Source organism: Aquarana catesbeiana, linkage group LG05 (genome assembly GCF_042186555.1).
Source record: "Aquarana catesbeiana isolate 2022-GZ linkage group LG05, ASM4218655v1, whole genome shotgun sequence".
Lineage (NCBI taxonomy): Eukaryota > Metazoa > Chordata > Amphibia > Anura > Ranidae > Aquarana > Aquarana catesbeiana.
In genome coordinates this window covers 462,115,637-462,138,260 of record NC_133328.1, presented here as the reverse complement: position 1 = coordinate 462,138,260, position 22,624 = coordinate 462,115,637, and the positions used below count along the sequence as shown (strand labels likewise).

The 22,624-nt window shown below is 41.8% G+C and overlaps 1 protein-coding gene across 1 annotated transcript in view; it reads right to left on the bottom strand.

Moving 5' to 3' along the window:
- LAMA1 (laminin subunit alpha 1) overlaps positions 1-22,624 on the bottom strand; it is a 235,980-nt gene that overhangs the window by 21,058 nt on the left and 192,298 nt on the right. Inside the window, exons 50-53 of the mRNA XM_073631377.1 lie at positions 22,047-22,191; positions 20,573-20,714; positions 19,008-19,122; positions 14,520-14,690 (exon numbers count right to left, since the gene is read on the bottom strand). Coding sequence (XP_073487478.1) covers positions 14,520-14,690; positions 19,008-19,122; positions 20,573-20,714; positions 22,047-22,191 — 573 coding nt within the window. The remainder of the gene's footprint in view (positions 1-14,519; positions 14,691-19,007; positions 19,123-20,572; positions 20,715-22,046; positions 22,192-22,624) is intronic.

The following is a 22,624-nucleotide window of genomic DNA, read 5'->3' as shown; positions in this document are numbered from 1 at the left end:
TTGGGAGAATGGTAAGTCTGGAGCACGGCAGTACGGATACTCTCTGGGACAAAGCAGCAGTCACAAGGTTTCTCAGGAGAAGCATGGACCTGAGCAGCAAGAATTTTGTCACCCAAAGGAGAAGTGAGACTGGTGCGAACTGTATCCAGAATACGATCAGGAGGAATCACAGGAACCAGAACCGACTCCATCTTCGAAGTGGAGGAAAATTGTCGTGACAAAGTGTCAGCCCTTATATTCTTAGTACCGAGTAAGAATGAGACAATGTATTTGAGACTAGACAAGAAAAGAGCCCATCGCGCCCTTCTGGGAGAGAGGCGTTTAGCCTCAGACAAGAATGTGATATTTTTATGGTCAGTAAGAATGAGAACCGGCACAGTGGTACTTTCGAGGAGATGTCTCCATTCTTTCAGGGCTAAAATGATCGCTAACAGCTCTCTGTCACCAATCTCGTAATTGCACTCTGCAGGTGACAATTTGTTGGAAAAGTAGCCACAAGGATGCATAGCGCTCTCAGAGGTAGGACGTTGAGACAGAAGGGCCCAACTCTAGTCTCAGAAGCATCAACCTCAAGGATAAAAGGTAAGGTAGGATCAGAATGTGCCAACACAGGAGCAGAAACAAAGGCAGCCTTGAGACTCTCAAAGGCCTTAAAGGACTTCGGAGACCAACTCTGTGGGTTACCGTCCTTTCTGGTCATATCAGTCAGGGGCTTTACCAGAGACGAGATGTTAGGAATAAACTTCCGATAACAGTTGTCAAAACCAAGAAAACTCTGCAGAGGACGTAAACTCACAGGTCGGGGCCACTGTAGGACTGGTGAAAGTTTCTCTGGGTCCATCGAAAAACCAGCAGTGGAAACCTAACCTGTTCATGATGGAATTCGTACTTCTCCAATTTACAATAGAGATTGTTCTCTCTTAGTTTCTGAAGCACACGAGAGACATCTGTATGGTGGCTCTCCAGGGACTTGGAAAATATGAGGAAATCCTCAAGATAAACCACCACAAATAACTGCAACAAATGAAGTTAAAAAAGAAAAAGAGTACATTGTTAATAAATTCCTGGAAAACTGCCAGGGCATTACAAAGGCCAAAAGGCATTACGAGGTACTCATAATGGCCTGTTCTGGTATTAAATACAGTTTTCCACTCGTCTCCCTCCTTAATCCTCATGAGATTGTATGCCCCTCTCAAATCAAGCTTCGTAAAAACCGTTGCTCCCTTGAGGCGGTCAAATAACTCCGTAATCAACGGAATCGGATAGGCATTCTTGATCGTGAAACGATTGAGATCCCTGTAATCAATACAAGGTCTCAGTTCACCACTCTTCTTCTTCACAAAGAAGAAACCAGCACCAGCAGGAGACGAGGATTTGTGGATGAAACCTCGAGAAAGTGCGTCTGCAACATACTCCTCCATGGCCTTATCCTCCAAGACTGACAAAGGGTAAAGGGGGGTATGGCACCAGGTTGAATGTCTATTGCGCAATCATACGACCGATGTGGAGTCAATTAGAGCCTGTATCTCGACGGACGACTCAGCCCAAGAAAGGGTAATCAAAACCAGGGGCTTATCCTTCTGGATAACTGGGGACGAAACAACGCCACCTAAGGTCTGTCGGTGACAGGATCTCAAGGTTCGGGTGTTCCCTGGACGGGTAGGACAAGACTTCAAAAAGTGATCTGCCTGGCCACAATAAAGGCACAATTTCTCCCTCCTCCTAAGGGCTCTCTCATCCTGTTATTTATTTATTTTTTGTACTCCAGGAGTATATAATGAGTTTGGAAATTGTTTAAATAATGCATTACAATTTAACGAAACCCATTCGATTTTAGTCGACTAAAATCATTTTAGTCAACTAAAATGTACTGAAGATTTTAGTTGACTAAAATACGACTAAAACAAACAATTCAGATGACTAAAATATGACTAAAACTAAAATGGCATTTTTAGTCAAAAGACTATGAATAAAACTAAATCGAAATGTGATGCCAAAATTAACACTGATGAGTTGTAAAGCACTGATTTACATGGCTTTGCCCACTTTCCTAAAATGAGGACTAACCCATGATTGCCATATGTGATGGAATGAACAGATTTACTGATTTGATTGCAAAGCTTTTGAATTACTTGAGTCCATTCTCACACCATACCCTGTATATTTATACTGTCTTGTTATGCATATCATACATAAGCATTCATTTAAAACTTCTAAATGACTGGTCTGGTATCTTCCCCAGAGGAGTGGTCTGACAGGATCACTAATATGCATAAATGCACAAACTCTGTGGCGGTAAAGGAGACAGTGGTGAAATTACATACGAGATGGTACTATACACCTTCTAAGCTACATAAAATTTTCCCCACTGTTTCCGAAAACTGCTTCAGAGGTTGCACCGAAAAGGGGACTCACCTACATATTTTTTGGAGTTGTGAAGCACTGAGAGACATATGACAAAAAGTAGCCTCCAAAGTGGCAGAGATCACAGGTGTACTGACAACTCTGACACATCAGATGTGCTTATTCTTCGCAGAAATTCCTGTATCCTCCCCCCCCTGAACAAAAACTAGCCCATTCACTCTTTAGTGCGGTCCACTGGGCGATCGCTTTGTTTTGGCGAACCCCAGGGGTCCCATGGGATCAGGTTTTTCAACGTCTGGCGGCCATACAGCTCATTGAGAAAATTTTCCACACTATCATGGACACCATGCCTGTATATGAGTGGAGGTCTTGGTCCCCCTGATCTCACATAGGGAGCCCTTGCAAGGCCGGGGCAGAATCCCCAAAATATACTGCATTAAAGATAACTGTTACCAGATTGGATTCCCGTAACCTCCATTTCTACTTTGTTTATTGGTTGATATGTTTTATATATGTTTTATTTTTATTTCACCTGATATTCTCACAATAGAAGTGTCACGGTAACAAGGAGACGCCCACTAGACACCTAGTAGGCTTCATGGCTCTTCTCATTGGGCCGTCTCCCCCTGTAGACCAATGCATGTGACAATTCAGCTGAAAGTGAATCATAATGGCCCTCTCACCAGATAAACCTGCTATAAGCTATTCAATATTTCTCTATATATACCCTGTTACATATGTTAATTATCATTCTCTGTAACTGACGCTTGTTGTTACTAAAAATAATAAATACAATTGAAGAAAAACTATTTGCATCTGTTTAAGTTACTATAATGTTTTCCATGATGCCGTCTCCTTTTGATCATTGAACCCATTAGGAAAGGAGACAGGGCACACAGGAAAAACACTGGAAAACACGCCCTGATGATGCATTGCTCTACAGATTGGAATAAAATAAGCAAACATTTTCCCATTTGTGATTCAGACGGTCCTATTTCTTATTTGTAATACAAACTAAACATAACTGAAGTCTCTGCCGGCAATAACCCAATTACCATATGTTTAGTATGAAATTAACGATACCCTCCCCCACAAAGGGAAGAGAGGAAGGGGAAGAGATACTTTCAAGGCTGTAGGATCAGCTAATCTGACTGAAAAGCAACAAGTAATATTACTGACATGTTTACAACATTTAAAACCTTGAAACATCTCTACAATCTAACGGTTCTACATTTTTGAGCACAGATTGTAATACAGTTATACTATTTCTGATATGTAAAATAGCCCAGAGCTTGCAACAGTCCGGAATACCAGTAGATAAGAAAAGACAGATACATGTGTACTCTGTGGCTGTATTGATAAAACATTGGTTTCAGTATCTCTACTCTTTATTTTTTATATTTACTTATCTTAAATTAAATGGAGAACAGATTAATATGGAAGGCAAATTTTACTAAAAAAATGATTTTATAATTTCATCGATGTTCTTCTCCATAAAGGTGTTGGATTTAGAGATTTGATCCTAGCTATATCTCCTTCTTTGCTCTAGAGGTCATATCTGACTCTGAGAGGGGAGGAGATGTAGACAAACGGATACTCCAGAGGGAGGCGAGATGGATTTTTGGCCAGCAGGCCACTCATCCACCAGGCCTCAATACAGCACTCTCTTATAAATCATTTCTGTAATAATAAGCTGCTAGCCTCAGTTGGGACTCCTTTCTCCTTTTTCTCTCTTTTTTTTTTTTGTTTGTTTTCTACTTTTCCACTTTGTCAATTAAATGGCTGCCATAATTTCACTCATGTATACCTGTTTGGTCTTGAGGGGAAGGATCCCTGCATGAGTTATCATGTTTAAATACCAAGTATAAATGGCTGCCAGATTTTTACTCATGCATACCTGTTTGGTCTTGAGGGGAAAGATCCCTGCATGGGTTATTATTATGCTTAATATATTAAGATACCCAATGCTCTATACCCTCAGTACTTTTCAAAATAGAAATGCATATAGTAATTTGCGGGACTATACAATAACTAAGCACCCTACATACTGGACGAGTCCGGTGCCGTACTGTTGCTATTGCCTTAGATAGGGGGACTCGGACGTCCCCGCGCAATGGGGCGGAGCTTTCTATGTCCGCTCCATATGCCCTCACTGCGTCACTCTTGTGTGGGCAGTGCGCGCGCATCCGCCAATGGTGGTGACGCTTGGCGTAGTGCGCGCGCGTCATGTGCGGGGACGTCCGGACCGGAAGTGATGCCGGAGGTCATCACTGACCTTTTCACTTCCGGTGGGACCATATAAAAGATGGAGGCGCCGCTGTGTTTACAGACGCAGCCGGCCCTGACCCGTCTATGCTGACAGGACGATTCCTTGTGATTGAGGAGCCCCTATTTCTGAGCCTTACAGGTAAATTTCCACACCTAATCTTCACTATCACTAAGTAGGTACCTCTCTGACTATATCTGGGTGTCTTTATGTGTTATCTCCTTCATTTACCTTTGGGGGATGGAGAATATGTATTCGTTTATAAGCAGAATCATGGGCGGGTTGCTTGTTAATCTTCTGATATGATCAATCACGCCATGTCATAGGGCCTCTGGCTCTGTATTAGTGCATATTAAATTAGACCCCCACCTCTAAGCTTGCTAGTGTAATACAGTTTGTAATCAATACTAACCTTACCTGTGGCTAAGTGAGGTGGACTATATGATATACTGACTACCTTATTGAATAGATTAAATACATATATGATCCTTTTGGACTGGGTAGCTTAGTGGCTTATCTATCTCCCCGTCTTGCTTCTTACATACTAGATTCCTGTTCGGCTAGTGTGCGGTCCAGTTCCTCTATTGGCATTATCCGGTTGGGATGTGGCACCCTTGGATTTTTTGCAGCAGTCGGTACATCGGACGATATCTGGCAATGGTAGCATGTGCTATTTGGTTTTAGACTTGTACCAGTAGGTGAGACTGTTAGATTAAATATTTTGACCAAATGTCATATGTTCTTTGCTGTACCTGAATGTGTATGACCGTCACGTAACTGCGTACTTATCTGTTGTTTATATAGTTTAAAAGAATCAATGATGCCGATCTATGCCCTGATGAAGCAATTGAACGTTTGCGAAACATGTTGGCTGACAGGCATGAATGGAATTTGAACATAATACCGGATGGTCATACTGGTCTTTTACATATATTTTGATATCTGTTTTGTATACCTCTTTCTTTTTTACTGCAATCTAATAAAAATAATATTTTAACTATTTCTCTTGTTGATACCTACTGGAAATAGACGTATTATCTCCCCCAAAAATCCCAAGTCTCTTGAAAGAATCTTTACTTTCGCTGCATTTTGGATATATTTAGGGATTGGGAGAATCGTCTCAGTGCCTGTGTATGTCCACAACTGCTCACCACTTCCTTTATTTGTAATACAGTTATACTATTTCTGATATGTAAAATAGCCCAGAGCTTGCAACAGTCCGGAATACCAGTAGATAAGAAAAGACAGATACATGTGTACTCTGTGGCTGTATTGATAAAACATTGGTTTCAGTATCTATACTCTTTATTTTTTATATTTACTTATCTTAAATTAAATGGAGAACAGATTAATATGGAAGGCAAATTTTACTAAAAAAATTATTTTGTAATTCCATCGATGTTCTTCTCCATAAAGGTGTTGGATTTAGACCTATCTATGTATATTTAACTAATGTTCAGGTTTTGTTTGAAATCACTGGGTTCAATTATCACTTGACTATTCATATCTCTTAGAATGGATCATTAGTTTTCAGTGAAAGGGATTAGGTTAGAAATTAGATTGTATTAGCGTTAGGGAAAATGGTCAGAAGGAAAAGTGTCGAGACTATGGTTAATGTTCTAGGGGTTAAGTGACAAAATAAGTGTCAAGGGTTAGGAGTGGTTAACGTTTTAGGGGTTAAGTGACACAATTAGTGTCAATGGTTAATGTGTGAAGGATGCGTTGAGGTTTAAAGCAGCTTGTTCAATAAATGAAAAAAAAAGTGTGAATGGTATAAAGTGCAATGTAATACTCCCCATGCACACGTTCCTAACAGTGGCTGTAGTAATGCTAGGCGCTATAATGACCACCCGCTAGAAACTGTAGATAATCAAAGTAAAGAAATGTCATCAGCACACCAAGGATTCCTCAAAAGGGTCCAAAGCTATATATACGTTTCGGAGCCACGCAGGACCCGTTTGCTAGGTCACTGACGAAGGGGCCCTGCGTGGCTCTGAAACTTTGCCGTATGTGTACTGTGTGACCAATGTGAATATAGCTTTGGACCCTTCTGAGGAATCCTTGGTGTGCTGATGACATTCCTTCACTTGGTATAAAGTGCAGGCACCTAGAGCTGTCATTCCTCTGCTACAGCTGAATGCCAGGCTAATCAGAACTGGCAAAGCTCCAGCACATCCTTGTAGTGACAGAGCTTCCCTATCACACATTCATATTGACCAACAAGGCAGCCTATATAAGGGGCAAGGATGGGGGGCAAGTTCTGACATTACCAGGAAGTGCTTGATATTCAGTGCATGATATTCAGCTGTAGCAGAGGGGAATGAGTGCTAAATGTTAAATATACAGACACTTCTGGGTGCCTATGCTTTTTACCAAATAGCTGCTTTCTTCATAAACATGACAGTCTCCTTAAGTGTTAGACAGGGGCGGACTGACAACTCATGGGGCCCCCAGGCAATAGATTATGGGGCCACACAGTAGACACACACACAGTATCCACACAAAGACACACAATATACACACACAGAATACGCATACACACACTGAAAAGGTACTGGAGAGGCGGGGCAGCTATAAAAAACACACATTTTTACATACTGTCCCTGGTTTTATTGAGGCTGGCAACCCTGATGGGGCCCCTTAGTGGCATGGGGCCCTCGGGCAGTGCCCGAGTGCCTGAATGGTCAGTCCGCCCCTGGTGTTAGATGTATAGAAAAGTGGATAAGAGGCATTGAAATCCTGAAGATCATTTGAATGAATGCTCTGTATTATTGCTATCACCAATGTGATAAAAGTGTCAATGTAGAGAATCTGATCTTGGGCTAGCAGCTTCTACACACCATTGGGCTTCCACAAACCCTTTAGGTTGTTCTAGTGATGAGTATTTTGTAATTAAAACACCACACCATAATATTCAAGTCCAAATGCAATGTTATTCCAATGATAACATATTTGCATATTCAATGCATTTTAGGAACTTCCACTTCCACTTCCTTAGTTAGGACTGGGGAAAAAAACGGTCTTCTCTCTCTCCCCTTCTCGCTTTGTTGCGCTTTCCTTTTCTGCCTCTTCTGCCCTTCCTTATCCTCTCCTCTCTCTTATTTTCTTTCCTCAATCTCCACCCCCTTTCCCAAGACCAATGTAGCCACATATGCTGAAGTTTTCCCCTGTAGGTGATGTTGCATATTGGTCCTGAGCACCAGACTGTTGTTTTCTATCGTTAGTGCCATTGTTCCTGTATGCTTTGTGGTATGCATTACATTTTTGCTGCTGCATAGACAACACAGCTGTCCAAGGGCGTACATACAAGGGTTAGAATTGCGACCTGGCCTCATGCTCCAGGCCATCTGGATAGGAGGGGCAGCATATAGAGGAACAGGTCCCCTCCATTTTCCTCCTGCAGCCTTTCAGGAAAACAGAGGGGATCAGTTTCTCTACATGCCGTCAGGCTCGCTGCCGGGTTCCCCCCTCCCCTCTCCCACCAGTTGCTGTGGGGGATGCTTTCAGGATGGAGAGTGGGGAAGGGACCGGTAAATGTGTCATTAACCAGCTCCTTCCTTGTCTTACTGAATAGAGTCTGCGATCTGTACTGATCACTGACTCTGACTCTATTCCTGTGCAGCTAAGGCTAAGGCCTTTCTCTTTCTTAAAGATGAAACATTAGAGGTCTGTTTAGACCCCTGATATTTCCCCAAAACCCCCCAGCGGGGCTCCTAAAAAATTGTAAAAAATAAAAAATTAAATTGCAAAAAATATATAAATAAAATAATATGGTAAAAAATAGTAAATAAATAAAATAACAATATCAAAACACTATTGACACCAGTGGTGGAACCACCAGGGTCGCAAAGGTCACACTGAGCCCTGGCGTTCCACCACCGTGGGGGTGTCAGCAGGGCCCTTTATGGTTTCTTTCACCGGGGGCCCTGAAGATTGTAGTCAAGCCTCTGCAGCTGTCATACCTTTCAGAATTTATAAAAAATATTGAAACCAAAAAAATTAAACAATGTATGCGGGCTCAAAAATCAATCTATAGGTGGACATTTTTTATATGAGTGTGCACAGCAATATATCAGCTGCTGTTTCAAGCACTCCTGTTTTAACCAGCTGCAAAAAGTATTGAACTCTAGATTGATTTTTGAGTTCACATACACTATATAATCTTTTTTCATTCCCTAATGAAGGTGAAGTTAGAACAACTGAAATGCATTGCCTTTACAAAAATGTTATCATTGGAATAAACTTGTGTTTGTGCTTAAATATTACAGAATGGCACTTTGATTCCTATTTACTCATCCTTAAATGTTAAGGCCCAGTTACACTATTCCGTTGCATTAAAACACATGTTGCTGCAATGTGTAGCAATGCACGTTGCCTGCGTTTCTGTGTTCCCAGTCATTCTGAACCTTGCAGAGGCACATGCGCTGCAGCACAGTGCTGTCTGCTGCCAGAAATACTATATACACCTTTTTTAAAGTGTTCTGAAGTATTAGGTAGCCCATTGAAATGAATGGGCTGCCTTACCACAAGTTAACACACAGCATAAAGACTGTCAAGGTGCATGTGCTAATGTGCCGCAATAGTGTAAATGGGCCTTTAGGGACGGGTTATATGTTATCATATTGGTTAGTTTAATTGTAAAGATTCAGGTGGGGGTGGTGTTAGAATTTGCTTAGCAGGTAAACGTAGACCAGAGATACAATGCCTTGAAAAAGTATTCATACCCCTTCAAATTTTCCACATTTTGTCATGTTACAACCAAAAACGTAAATGTATTTTATTGGGATTTTATGTGATAGACCAACACAAAGTGGTACATAATTGTGAAGTGAAAGGAAAATGATAAATGGTTTTCAATTTTTTTTACCAATAAATATGTGAAAAGTGTGGTGTGCATTTGCATTCAGCCCCCCTGAGTCAATACTTTGTAGAACCACCTTTCACTGCAATTATAGCTGCAAGTCTTTTTAGGGATGTCTCTGCCAGCTTTTTTGCCCATTGTTCTTTGCAAAATAGCTAAAGCTGTCAGATTGGATGGAGAGCGTCTGTGAACAGCAATTTTCAAGTCTTGCCACAAATTCTAAAACATGAATAGGCTTTGATCTAAACCATTCAACTGTAGATCTGGTTTTATGTTTAGGGTCATTGTCCTGCTGGAAGGTGAACCACTGCCCCTTTCTCAAGTCTTTTGCAGACTCTAATGCCGCGTACACACGAGCAGACTTTTCGGAGTTCCGACGGAGTTCCATCGAAACGGACATGCCTACACACGATCACACCAAAGTCTGACTGATTCGAACGTGATGACTAGGGATGAGCTTTGAGTTCGAGTCGAACTCATGTTCGACTCGAACATCGGCTGTTCGCAAGTTCGCCGAACAGTGAACAATTCGGGGTGTTCGCGGCAAATTCGAAAGCCACGGAACACCCTTTAAAAGTCTACGGGAGAAATCAAAAGTGCTTTTTTCAAAGGCTTAATATGCATGGTATTGTCATAAAAAGTGTTTGGGGACCTGGGTCCTGCCCCAGGGGACATGGATCAATGCAAAAAAAAGTTTTAAAAACGTCCGTTTTTTCAAGAGCAGTGATTTTAATAATGCTTAAAGTGAAACAATAAAAGTGTAATATTCCTTTAAATTTTGTACCTGGGGGGTGTCTATAGTATGCCTGTAAAGGGGCACATGTTTCCCGTGTTTAGAACAGTCTGACAGCAAAATTACATTTCAAAGGAAAAAAAGTAATTTAAAACTACTTGCGGCTATTGATGAATTGCCGGTCCGACAATACACATAAAAGTTAATTGATAAAAACAGCATGGGAATTCCCCACAGGGGAACCCCGAATCAAAATTTAAAAAAAAATGACATGGGGGGGTCCCCCTAAATTCCATACCAGGCCCTTCAGGTCTGGTATGGATATTAAGGGGAACCCCGGCAAAATTAGAAAAAAAAATGGCATGGGGTCCACCTCAAAATCTATACCAGACTCTTCAGGTCTGGTATGGATTTTAAGGGGAACCCCGCACCAAAATTAAAAAAAATATGGCGTGGGGTCCCCCCAAAAATCCTTACCAGACCCTTATCCGAGCACGCAACCTGGCAGGCCGCAGGAAAAGAGTGGGGGATGAGAGAGAACCCCCCCTCCTGAACCGTACCAGACCACATGCCCTCAACATTGGGAGGGTGCTTTGGGGTAGCCCCCCAAAGCACCTTGTCCCCATGTTGATGGGGACAAGGGCCTCATCCCCACAACCCTTGCCCGGTGATTGTGGGGGTCTGCGGGCAGGGGGCTTATCAGAATCTGGAAGCCCCCTTTAACAAGGGGACCCCCAGATCCCGGCCCTCCCCCCTGTGTGAAATGGTAAGGGGGTACTTGTACCCCTACCATTTCACAAAAAAAGTGTCAAAAATGTTAAAAATGACAAGAGACAGTTTTTGACAATTCCTTTATTTAAATGCTTCTTCTTTCTTCTATCTTCAATCCTCTTTCTTCTATCTTCTATCTTCCTTCTGTTTCTTCCTCCATCTTCTTCTTCTTCTGGTTCTTCCTCCGGTGTTCTCGTCCGGCATCTTCCTCCGCGGCGGCTTCTTCCCTTCTTCTTCTCGGGCCGCTCCACATCCACCATGATGGGACGCTTCTCGTCTTCTGACGGTTCTTAAATAACAGAGGGGGGCCACCCGGTGACCCCGCCCCCCTCTGACGAACGGGGACTTGACAGGGACTTCCCTGTGGCATTGCCCGTGATGTCAGAGGGGGCGGGGTCACCTATTTGACCCCGCCCCCTCTGACATCATGGGGAATGCCACAAGGAAGTCCCCGTCAAGCCCCCGTGCATCAGAGGGGGCAGGGTCACCGGGTGGCCCCCCCTCCGTTATTTAAGAACCGTCAGAAGACGAGAAGCGTCACACAGCGGGAGCCTCCCATCATGGTGGATGCGGAGCAGCCCGAGAAGAAGAAGGGAAGAAGACGCCGCAGAGGAAGATGCCAGATGAGAACACCGGAGGAAGAACCAGAAGAACCAGAAGAAGAAGAAGATGGAGGAAGAAGGAAGATAGAAGAAAGAAGATGCTTTTAAATAAAGGAATTGTCAAAAACTGTCTCTTGTCATTTTTAACATTTTTGACACTTTTTTTGTGAAATGGTAGAGGTACTTTTGTACGCCCTTACCTTTTCACACTGGGGGAGGGCCGGGATCTGGGGGTCCCCTTGTTAAAGGGGGCTTCCAGATTCCGATAAGCCCCCCGCCCGCAGACCCCCACAACCACCGCGCAAGGGTTGTGGGGATGAGGCCCTTGTCCCCATCAACATGGGGACAAGGTGCTTTGGGGGGCTACCCCAAAGCACCCTCCCAATGTTGAGGGGATGTGGCCTGGTATGGTTCAGGAGGGGGGGAGCTCTCTCATCCCCCCTCTTTTCCTGAGGCCTGCCAGGTTGCGTGCTCAGATAAGGGTCTGGTATGGATTTTTGGGGGGACCCCACGCCATTATTTTGGCGTGGGGTTCCCCTTAAAATCCATACCAGACCTAAAGGGTCTGGTATAGATTTTGAGGGTGACCCCACGCCATTTTAAAAAAAAATTTTGGCCGGGGTTCCCCTTAATATCCATATCAGACCTGAAGGGCCTGGTATGGAATTTAGGGGGACCCAACACGGCATTTTTTTTTTTTAATTTTGGTTCGGGGTTCCCCTGTGGGGAATTCCCATGCCGTTTTTATCAATGAACTTTTATGTGTATTGTCGGACCGGCAATTCATTAATAGCCGTGAGTAGTTTTAAATGGCTTTTTTTCCTTTGAAATGTCATTTTGCTGTCAGACTGTTCTAAACACGGGAAACATGCACCCCTTTACAGGCATACTCTAGACAACCCCCAGGTACAAAATTTAAAGGAATATTACACTTTTATTGTTTCACTTTAGGCATTATTAAAATCACTGCTCCCGAAAAAACGTCAGTTTTTAAAACTTTTCTTTGCATTGATCCATGTCCCTTGGGACAGAACCCAGGTCCCCAAACACTTTTTATGACAATAACTTGCATATAAGCCTTTAAAACTAGCACTTTTGATTATTCATGTTCGTGTCCCATAGACTTTAACGGTGTTCGTGTGTTCGAATACATTTTTTGCCTGTTCGCAAGTTCTGGTGCGAATCGAACAGGGGGGTGTTCAGCTCATCCCTAGTGATGACGTACGACCGGACTAGAATAAGGAAGTTCATAGCCAGTAGCCAATAGCTGCCCTTGTGTCGTTTTTGGTCCGTCGGACTAGCATACAGACGAACAGATTTTTCTATAGGACTCCAGTCCGTCGGAAAGATTTGAAACATGTTCTATTTCTAAAGTCAATCAGATTTTTCAACAGAAAATGTCCAATGAAGCCCAAACCCGATCGAATTGTCCGACGGATTCTTTCCGTCGGACCTTTGCTGCCGAAAAGTCCGGTCGTGTGTACACGGCATAACAGGTTTTCTTCTAAGATTGCCCTGTATTTGGCTCCTTCCATCTTCCCATCAACTCTGACCAGCTTTCCTGTACTTGCTGAAGAAAAGCATCCCCACAACATGATGTTGCCACCACCATGTTTCACAGTGGGGATGGTGTGTTCAGGGTGATTTGCAGTGTTAGTTTTCTGCCACACATAGCGTTTTGCTTTTAGGCCAAAAAGTTCAATTTTGGTCACATCTGATCAGAGCACCTTCTTCCACATGTTTGCTGTGTCCCCCACATGGCTTCTCGCAAACTGCAAATGGGACTTCTTATGGCTTTCTTTCAACAATGGCTTTTTTCTTGCCACTCTTCCATAAAGGCCAGATTTGTGGAGTGCACGACTAATAGTTGTCTTGTGGACAGATTCTCGCACCTGAGCTGTGGATCTCTGCAGCTCCTCCAGAGTTACCATGGGCCTCTTGGCTGCTTCTCTAATCAATGCTCTCCTTGCCTGTCAGTTTAGGTGGACGGCCATGTCTTGGTAGGTTTGGAGTTGTGCCATACTCTTTCCGTTTACGGATGATGGATTGAATGGTGCTCCGTGAGAAGTTGAAAGCTTGGGATATTTTTTTATAACCTAACCCTGCTTTAAACTTCTCCACAACGTTATCCCTGACCTGTCTGATGTGTCCCTTGGCCTTCATGATGCTGTTTGTTCACTAAGATTCTCTAACAAACCTTCGAGGGCTTCACAGAACAGCTGTATTTATATGCTGTATTTATATTGAGATTGAATTACACACAGGTGGACTCTATTAACTAATTAGGTGACTTCTGAAGTCAGTCGGTTCCACTAGATTTTAGTTAGGGGTATCAGAGTAAAGGGCGATGAATACAAATGCACGCCACAATTTTCAGATATTTATTTGTAAATAAAATGTTGAAAACCATTTATCATTTTCCTTCCACCTTACAATTAGCTGCCACTCTGTGTTGGTCTCATAAACTCCCAATAAAATACATTTATGTTTCTTGTTGTAACATGCCAAAATGTGGAAAATTTCAAGGTGTATGAATCCTTTTTCAAGGCACTGTAGACACTGAAAGCTAAAGTGCTGTTCTAAGAGATGCAAGCAGGTGTATATCCTCGTTATTAGAAGCTGTCACATTCTCACGGGTTTGCTATTGCAATACTGTATATAGTAAGTTTCTGGTAAGGAAAAGGAAGAACTGATTTAAAATATATTGACAAATTAAAACATTTGAATTATTTTAATTCACAGGGAGTGTTGTACTGTTGAATAATAGAAAGTAAAAAATGAAAATTCACTTACAGGTTAACACTGACATTTAATAATGCATTGAATCACATCCAGGCACAAAGTAAATGCCCATCTTATACTAGATGACTGCATAATTTAAACACCATTTAAATTACTCTACATAACAAAGTCATTACTCACCAGCTGGGCCTGCCTGCGACTACGTTTCTCCGTTGCCTTGCCAAACCCAGCCAGGATTATCCCAGTGTCGTTGAGAGTGGAAAACGACACCATAAGCTCAGACTCCGGTAGTAAGGACACAGGCTGCATTTCTACATAGCCATCATTAAGAACAGTTATACTGCGTGTAGGCTAGACGAAGGGAGACAAAAAACGTATATAGTGTAATTAAATATATAGTGTAATATACCATGTCATTTATACATTCCAATCCTAAAATATGATTAAGAAAGTGGATATATAGGCAATACTATTTTGTTGACCAACGCAGTATTTCTCATGCCACGTACACACGAGCGGAATGTCTAACAGAAAAAATCAGACGGAAGCTTTTCATCGTATATTCCGATCATGTGTATGCCTCATCTGACTTTTTTTTTTAAACTCTGATGGACCTAGAAATAGAACATGTTCTAAATATTTCCGACGGAACCAATTCCTATCGGGAAAACCGATCATCTATATGCTGTTCCGACGGACCAAAAACGATGTATGCTCTGAAGCAAGTAAGAGACAGAATCTATTGGCTACTGGCTATTGAACTTCCTTTTTCTAGTCCCGTCGTACATGTTGTACGTCACCACGTTATTGACGGTCGGACATTGGTGTGTTCGTGTGTACGCAAGTTTCAGCAAAATTCTGATGGAACTCTGTTGGGAAACCCTTCAGAGTTTATTCCGACGGAAAAAATGGTCGTGTGTACACGGCATCAGTTTCTTTACTATACAGTACTATCGTTTACTATACTTTCAAGAATACTTTGTTTCTTTGCCAGGTATGGTATAAGAATTCTTGGTACTGTAATATGCAATTACATTTATGGGGGGGGGGGTGTTAATCAAAGCTGGAGCAGACACAATCCAAAGCAGATGAACATGGCAACCAATCAGCTTCTATCTTCAGCTTGTCCAGTTAAGCTTTGAAAATGAAAGATAGAAGCTGATTGGTTGTCGTGAACAACTGCTCCAGATTCTGACTGCTCCTGTTTTGATAATCTTCCATCATTGTATTAGAGAGCAAATAGGTATTCCCTGTATTTTTACTTTCCTACTGTTATCTATTGGCAACACTTGACAACAATTTACTGCAAATCAGCGATAAATAAAGACTATAGATTGGCATACGAACGGTTATTTTTGTACACAATAATTATTTGATGGCTTAGTAGTTATAACTATAGAACACAAAATGCACACTTGAGTATGAACATAGTATAGTCAGACGGGAACACCAGTGGTCCCTAACTCCAGGCAGAACATCAATGTATGCAGTTATTTTTTATTTTTTTATTTTTAGAAAAATAATCAAATATTTTTAGTGTACTGTATATAAAATACATATTTGAACGTGTTTTGATTTCAGCCTGTTGTAGTGCTATGCATAGTGGAATCAAACTGGGAGAAGAAAGAGCAATCACCTGCTACTCGCATAAGGGCTGAAAAAAAACTGTTAATAGGAAGAAGGGATAATCTCAACCGGCTGTTCCTTCCTATACCAATCACAAGCTGCAGCAGAGAAAAGCCAGGTCACAAGGCTGGCTATGCTGTCTAACCAGATGTGTAAATTTTGGGACTGGATGGACTGAAAAGCAAATATTCTGGCAGGTAAAACAGCTCCACTATATGCATTGTAACTGTGTATTTAATGGTTGGCTGGAGTTCAGATTTTAGCAATTTATCTTCCTGGTTTAGCCTCCAATGTCACCCCTCCACTTCCAGCCTCCACATTGGGTGTAGAATCATCATTCCCTCGGTCCAGTGAATGGAGCTGACCTGTAAATTTGTACCAAGAAGCAGACTAGAAGAGGTTTGTGTAGCACAAGAATTCTCTTTTTTTTAAAAATGCAGGCACTGACAAAAATACATTTCCTTTTACCTTCATGCCCCATTCATTTTAAAAATAGGGGGAAATTAGCAATTGCTCTGAATCTACCAAGGGAGTAAGATCTTTAATAGGTTTGTAAATGAAAGAAACTGAATCAGTAAGGTCACAAAGAATTTCATATCTCAGCTGCCAAAGCAATATAACTTTTCTCTGCATCAATATTACTTTTGGGCTCCATTAGGCAAAACAACTAAAAAGTAGATGATTTAATCTAAAGACAGACTGTTCTGATGATTAATTAACCTAGAGCAGAATTTCTGAAAATTGATAAAACACAGCTTCATATCAGTCCCTAGCATTTTTTAATCGAGATTCCCTTCCACTGTCATAAAGGCACACACAAAGATAAATATGGGGTAGAAGCCATCTGGATGTTTCTATTTAATGGGACAAAACTGGGAGTAAACTATACAGATACAGGGAAAACATACAGACATGTAGAAAGTGTCTAAGCTGGAAAATAAAGCCAAAATACAGTTTCTAAGAAATCTTTTTAAGCACTTTTTAAATAACTGTGTGATGGCTTTCTGTAAAAATATCAGGGGGCCCACCACTGCATTAAGAGACCTTAAAATATAACCAAAGGCAAAACCTTATTTTTAGGTTTGGACAGAGTGGTCAGGGATTAGAACACCTGTTAGGTCTTTATTTCTGTCTCTACCCCCCATTAAGGAGATTCACCCTCTCTATTTGTCTTGTTTACCATTATCATTGAGAGTGAAAGTAAAAGAAAATCCCAAATTTTGGGTTGTCCCCAGAAAAGTAATAGAAAGAAAATCTTCCAATGGGGACACTAGATCTAGTGACCTTGGGGTCCCCAAGAAATTCCCTTATTTTGCAGAGATTTCCTCTCATTTCCTGTTTGGCTATGGGACAGGAAGTGAAGGGAAATCTCTGCAATGGGACACACTTGTCGAAAAAAAAAATCTGACAGGGGTTATAACCATCCCTTACTCTATCCAAAATTAAAAAAAAAAAAGTTTTGCTCATGGTTCTACTTTAACCCTATGAAACAATGGTAACCCAGGTGATCATAATCAACTAAACAGATGATGGTGATTGTTAGGGATCCACGTCTCTGTTCACATATTTGGGATTAGTTGAGTTCATGATTGAGAGTCTAGCACCAAATGACCAGTGCTGCAGCCTCCTTTTTAAGGATGCTTGGAGCTTACACAAACTATTATCTGGTCTTAAAGGAGAAGTATGGTCCGATGCTGCATCTGTCCCCTGCCGTCTCTGCACTGAGAGCCGAGCCATCGAACACCGCCGATGGCTCAGTTCCCTCGGCTCCCCGAGAAGAAAGCTGCTGACTGTCAATCAGCAGCTCCCCTGCTCCTCCACGCTCACTGGAGCGCTGAGCTGTGGAAGGGCGGGGAGCGGCCGTCTCAGCGGCTCACTGAGAGGCTGAGACAGCCATCAGTGTAGGCACCTGGCGGATACAGACTTCCAGAGTCGGGATGACTCGGTGCCTGGACTGATCTGTGTGATGTCAGCAGAGAGTGGACTTCAGACCACTATCTGCTGAAAACGGGTCACAGGAGTGCAAAACGAATTGCAGTCCTGTGACCCTTAGGAGAAGCCCAGCCAAACAAGCTCAGGCTGGACTTCTCCTTTAACAAGGAGCTTACCTTCCAGTAGGTATGAGCTAGGGAACATGGAGTAGTCATAGAAGCTGAGGTCATATCAGCAGGGCAGAGATGCACTAAAGGCAGGGATGGTAACGTAGTCAAGGAGACTTGCCTAAGATCTTTGCCAAACATTAACATCATTTTGACAGGGTTTAGGCACACTTAGAGCAGACAAAAACTAGTAATTAGACAAGTTAGGAAATATAGCCAGGAATTTAGGGAGGAGGAAGCAGGAAATAACAGGGTTGAAAAGGACTTACAGGACAGGACCAGCAACCAGAAACAAGTACAGGATTACACAAAAACTCTACTTAGTTGCAGAAATGTCAGTGCTACAATGAGCAACCAGTATATGGTCCCTGGAGACCTAGGACTGTGGATCACTCAATACAAGTTCCCCAATCAACAAAACTCCCCTTGTTGAGCATGTGTTGTCATGCCAGTGCACAGAAAGGGAGTTTGTAATGCAGCAAAAGCAATAGAGGGTTGTAGGAGGGAAAAAGCAATAGGCCGACAGAACAGAAGGAACATAACCAAGTGCATGAGACAAACCGCAGAACACAAGAAATTCAGACGGGCTCTGCAAAGAGAGACATCCAAAAAAAACCCTGACTGTGCCCTACAGATGCAAAAGATAACTGAATCCTCGGCCACATGAACACATCACAGGTAGGTTGCTGACAATGAGGTTCAGTTGCAAATGTAGGTAATAGTCAAAATAGTCAAAAAAGTCAAATCTGTGCAACAAACTACTGAATTTGTTTGAATTAATTAAGGTGTTCCATTTATGACAAAAAAAAATACATAGCAGTATTTTCAATTAATAATTCAACCATATTTGTTTTCCAAAAGAGGTATATTAAACATTTAAATGCTATACTTATTTATCCATTATTCATATTGTTATTAATAATAAATATTGTATTCTGCTCACCTCTAATTTACAGCCTTTTCTCACACCATAAGCATTTCTTAGCAAGTCAAAGTTTGATCGTGAAATTTCCAGATTTCTTATACAGCCAACATAGGTTCTGCTGACTAGTTGTCTCCTAGATGAAGTATGAAAAACTGTGGTTGTTACTGTTGACAATTTGACATACAAAAAATACGATAATAAAGAATGAGGAGCCAAATTTTACATTTATATTTGTTGGTATTTTCATAACTAAAATTACCATTCACGCATTACTCTTTGGAACAAAAAATAGCCAATAGAGACATTTATTTTACAAAATGCAATACTGCAGGACTAGGCTGCAAAAATAAATAAAGAGATAAAATAGATGAATAAATAAATAAGTAGCCAATATGGAGGGAGAGGGTGGCAGGGCCGAGCCACGCTCTGTGTTTGTCTTATGGACACACAGAGGCAGCTTGGGAGCGAGCATGCAGGAGTTCCCTTATAGCAAGCAGCTTACTATGGTAGGCACTTGGCAGGGGGAAGGGGCCAGGAACGCCTGCAGGGGTCCCTAGAAGAGCAGGATCAGGGCTGCTCTGTGCAAAACTATTGCACAGAGCAGGTAAGCATAATATGTTTGTTATTTAAAAAACATAGAAACAACTTTTAGAATCACTTCAAAGGCCATGATCCATTTTACTGTTGAGAAAGGCATTGCTGTTCACTGACAGCTCTCAGAGCATGGTAAACCCTTCCAGCACTACAAATAATGGTTTCTGCCCTCTGCCAATTTCAGTGTTAAAATTTAAAAACAAAAGTAAACATTTAAATAGACTTCTCTAACACTTCACCAACTCACCCTGATCCCCCACACTTTTTGTTTGCAGGTGAGGGGAAATTAAGTGTGGCCTCCCTCCCCTCTGCCTAAACTTCACATATGACATAAAAAAACATCTGTGGTGGAAGAAAATTAAATTCTCCCTCCCCCAGCTTCTGTAGTAGAGGGAGTGACACCATCATTTTGCAAAATAGATCCAGGGGAATGTACTACAAATTTTGTGAGAACAGAACAGTGCAAGATAGTCTTTAAAGTGAGATTTGGGCTAGTCCCTCTGATCTCACTGGAATTTTTATTATTTTATTATTTTTATACAGGATTTATACAGTGACAACAGTTTGCGCAGCGCTTTACAACATGAGGGTAGACAGTACAACTACAATACAATTTGATACAATAGGAATCAGAGGGCCCTGCTTGTTAGAGCTTACAATCTAGGAATGAGAATAGGAACACCTTTGCGTAGGTGCTGCTGGAGGAAGCCAGGGGGAAAGGGTAAGTATTTTATCTAACTTTTTTCTTTACAAGGTTTTTTATTTTATTTTATATGGTATTTCAGCAAAGGGGTAGAAATGCCACAATAAAATATAGATATTGATGTTTAAATTCTAGATCTGCTTTAACTAAGATGTTGGGGGTGCTACAACATCGACAAGGGCTGTTCATTTCTACCTGATCCAAGTCAAATTCCAAACCCAACATGTTGGTTCCCTAAGATTTTAATATTTGTTGAAAGATATTACAGGAAGTCAGTGTAACCTACCTTACCACTCTGGACCTGGGAAGACCACCAATGTATATGGGATCTTTGTCTGACCTATTCAAGTCTGATGCTGTACCAGGTGCCTCACCCTGTTTGGTCTCTCGTTGACTGGAGTTGAAGGAGTCCATAACAGCTAGAATACCTTTGCAACAAATATAATATTATTAAATGTTATATTTTAGGTATATATTACAATAGATGTAATTAAGATATAGGTTTCATAAATGACACTCCACAAATGCTGTCCAATTTAAAGCAGTTGTAAGGTTAAACATTTTTTTACTAAAATAAAAAGATGTTATACACCTGGAGGCAGTTTGGGGCCACTTTGTGCAATGCCATTGCACAGAGCAGCCCCAAACCTCCTCACCTGGGGTCCCCTCCAGCACTCATGGCTCCTCATTTTCTCCATATGCCACCATAGAAAGCCACTCCTTATGGTGGCACATGTGAGAGCCTGCAGCCAATCCGGGCTGTGTGCATCCACTGACACACACAGAGTGGCTCAGCCCAGCCCCCGCCCCCCTGCTCTGCTTACTGGATTTGACTGACAACAGCAGGAGCCAAAAGCAGGATCCAGTGGGTCCTGCTGCTTCCAGCCAAGCCTGTGTGAGAGAGGGAGAGACGAGCAAAATACTGGATCGATACAGGACTCATGTAAGTATTTCGGTTTTGGGGGTGGGGGGAAGCTACTGAAAGGTTTTCTACTTTACAGCAGGGGTCTCCAAACTTTCTAAACAAAGAGCCAGTTTACTGTCCTTCAGACTGTAGGGGGGTCAGACCAAGGTTGCCAACTGCCAGTAAATTCAGTTTGTAAACGCCATGATTTTTACATCTGTCTGTGAATGTCCATTACAGACATGCAGTCTGCATTTTCATAATGGAAATTCACAGACAGATGTAAAAATCAGGAAGTTCACAAACTGTCATTGAATTTACTGACAGTTGGCAACCCTGAGTTGTAGTGTAGCCACTGGGAGTAGAAAATGTCCTGGTGGAAGTGGAAATAAGTGGGTGAAATAGTGCTCTATCATTGGTGTCATGGGGAGGATTAGTTCCCCATAGCTGGTGTCAGTGGAAGGAATAGTGTCCCATCGTTGGTGTCAGTGGAAGGAATAATACCCCATCATTGGTGTTAGTGGGAGGAATAGTGCCCCATTGTTGGCGTTAGTGGGAAGAATTGTGCCCCATCGTTGATGTCAGTGGGAGGAATTGTGCTCCATTGTTGGCGTCAGTGGATGGAATAGAGCCCCAAGGGCCAGATAAAGGGAAGAAAAGGGCTGAATATGGCCCCCTGGGCCATAGTGTGGAGACATCTGCCTTAATGCATGGAATGTATTATAACAAAATATATTCTTATGTCAGTATGCATTTGTATCTAATTTGCATATTGCCTAATTTGTAGAGTATTACATGATCACAGCATTGCATGCTATACTGAATAATGAAGTTCACAATATATCAAAAATATTACCTTGCTTTTTGTTCCGTTGGAAAACAACTTTATACCAGTTACCATCATTATAACGTCCATCAGTTGTTAATATCAAAGGTCCTGAACCAAGTTCCACTGACAGACTCAACTTTCCATCCACTATTTCCAGAGACAAGAAATCTCTCTAATAAAGGGAATATGAATGACACTTTATACAAAAACTAAGACTGAATGTAAAGTGTAAAACTTTTCTGATTCAACCAAAGCATTAAAAATATTTCATGTTGAGCACATCTACAACTGTAGTAAATGGCACCAGTGCCTACAGCAGTTGCCAACTTTTTATTGTTCTTATACCCACTTAATAATGAACACTAGGGGGGTCTATTTATAAAGCTGGCTATAGATGACCGAATCTCAGCCGGTTCAGCAGGGACCGGCTGAGATTCGATCCATCTATGTGTATAGCCTGATTGTACCAAAGCCGATATATCGATCGACTTAGGTACAATCAGCTATAACCACTGGCAGTAATCATTGTGTTCGGCTGGCAGAACACAACTTTTTTGCAAGAGGGATTCCCCCATCAACACTGACTGTGCTGATGGGGAAATAAA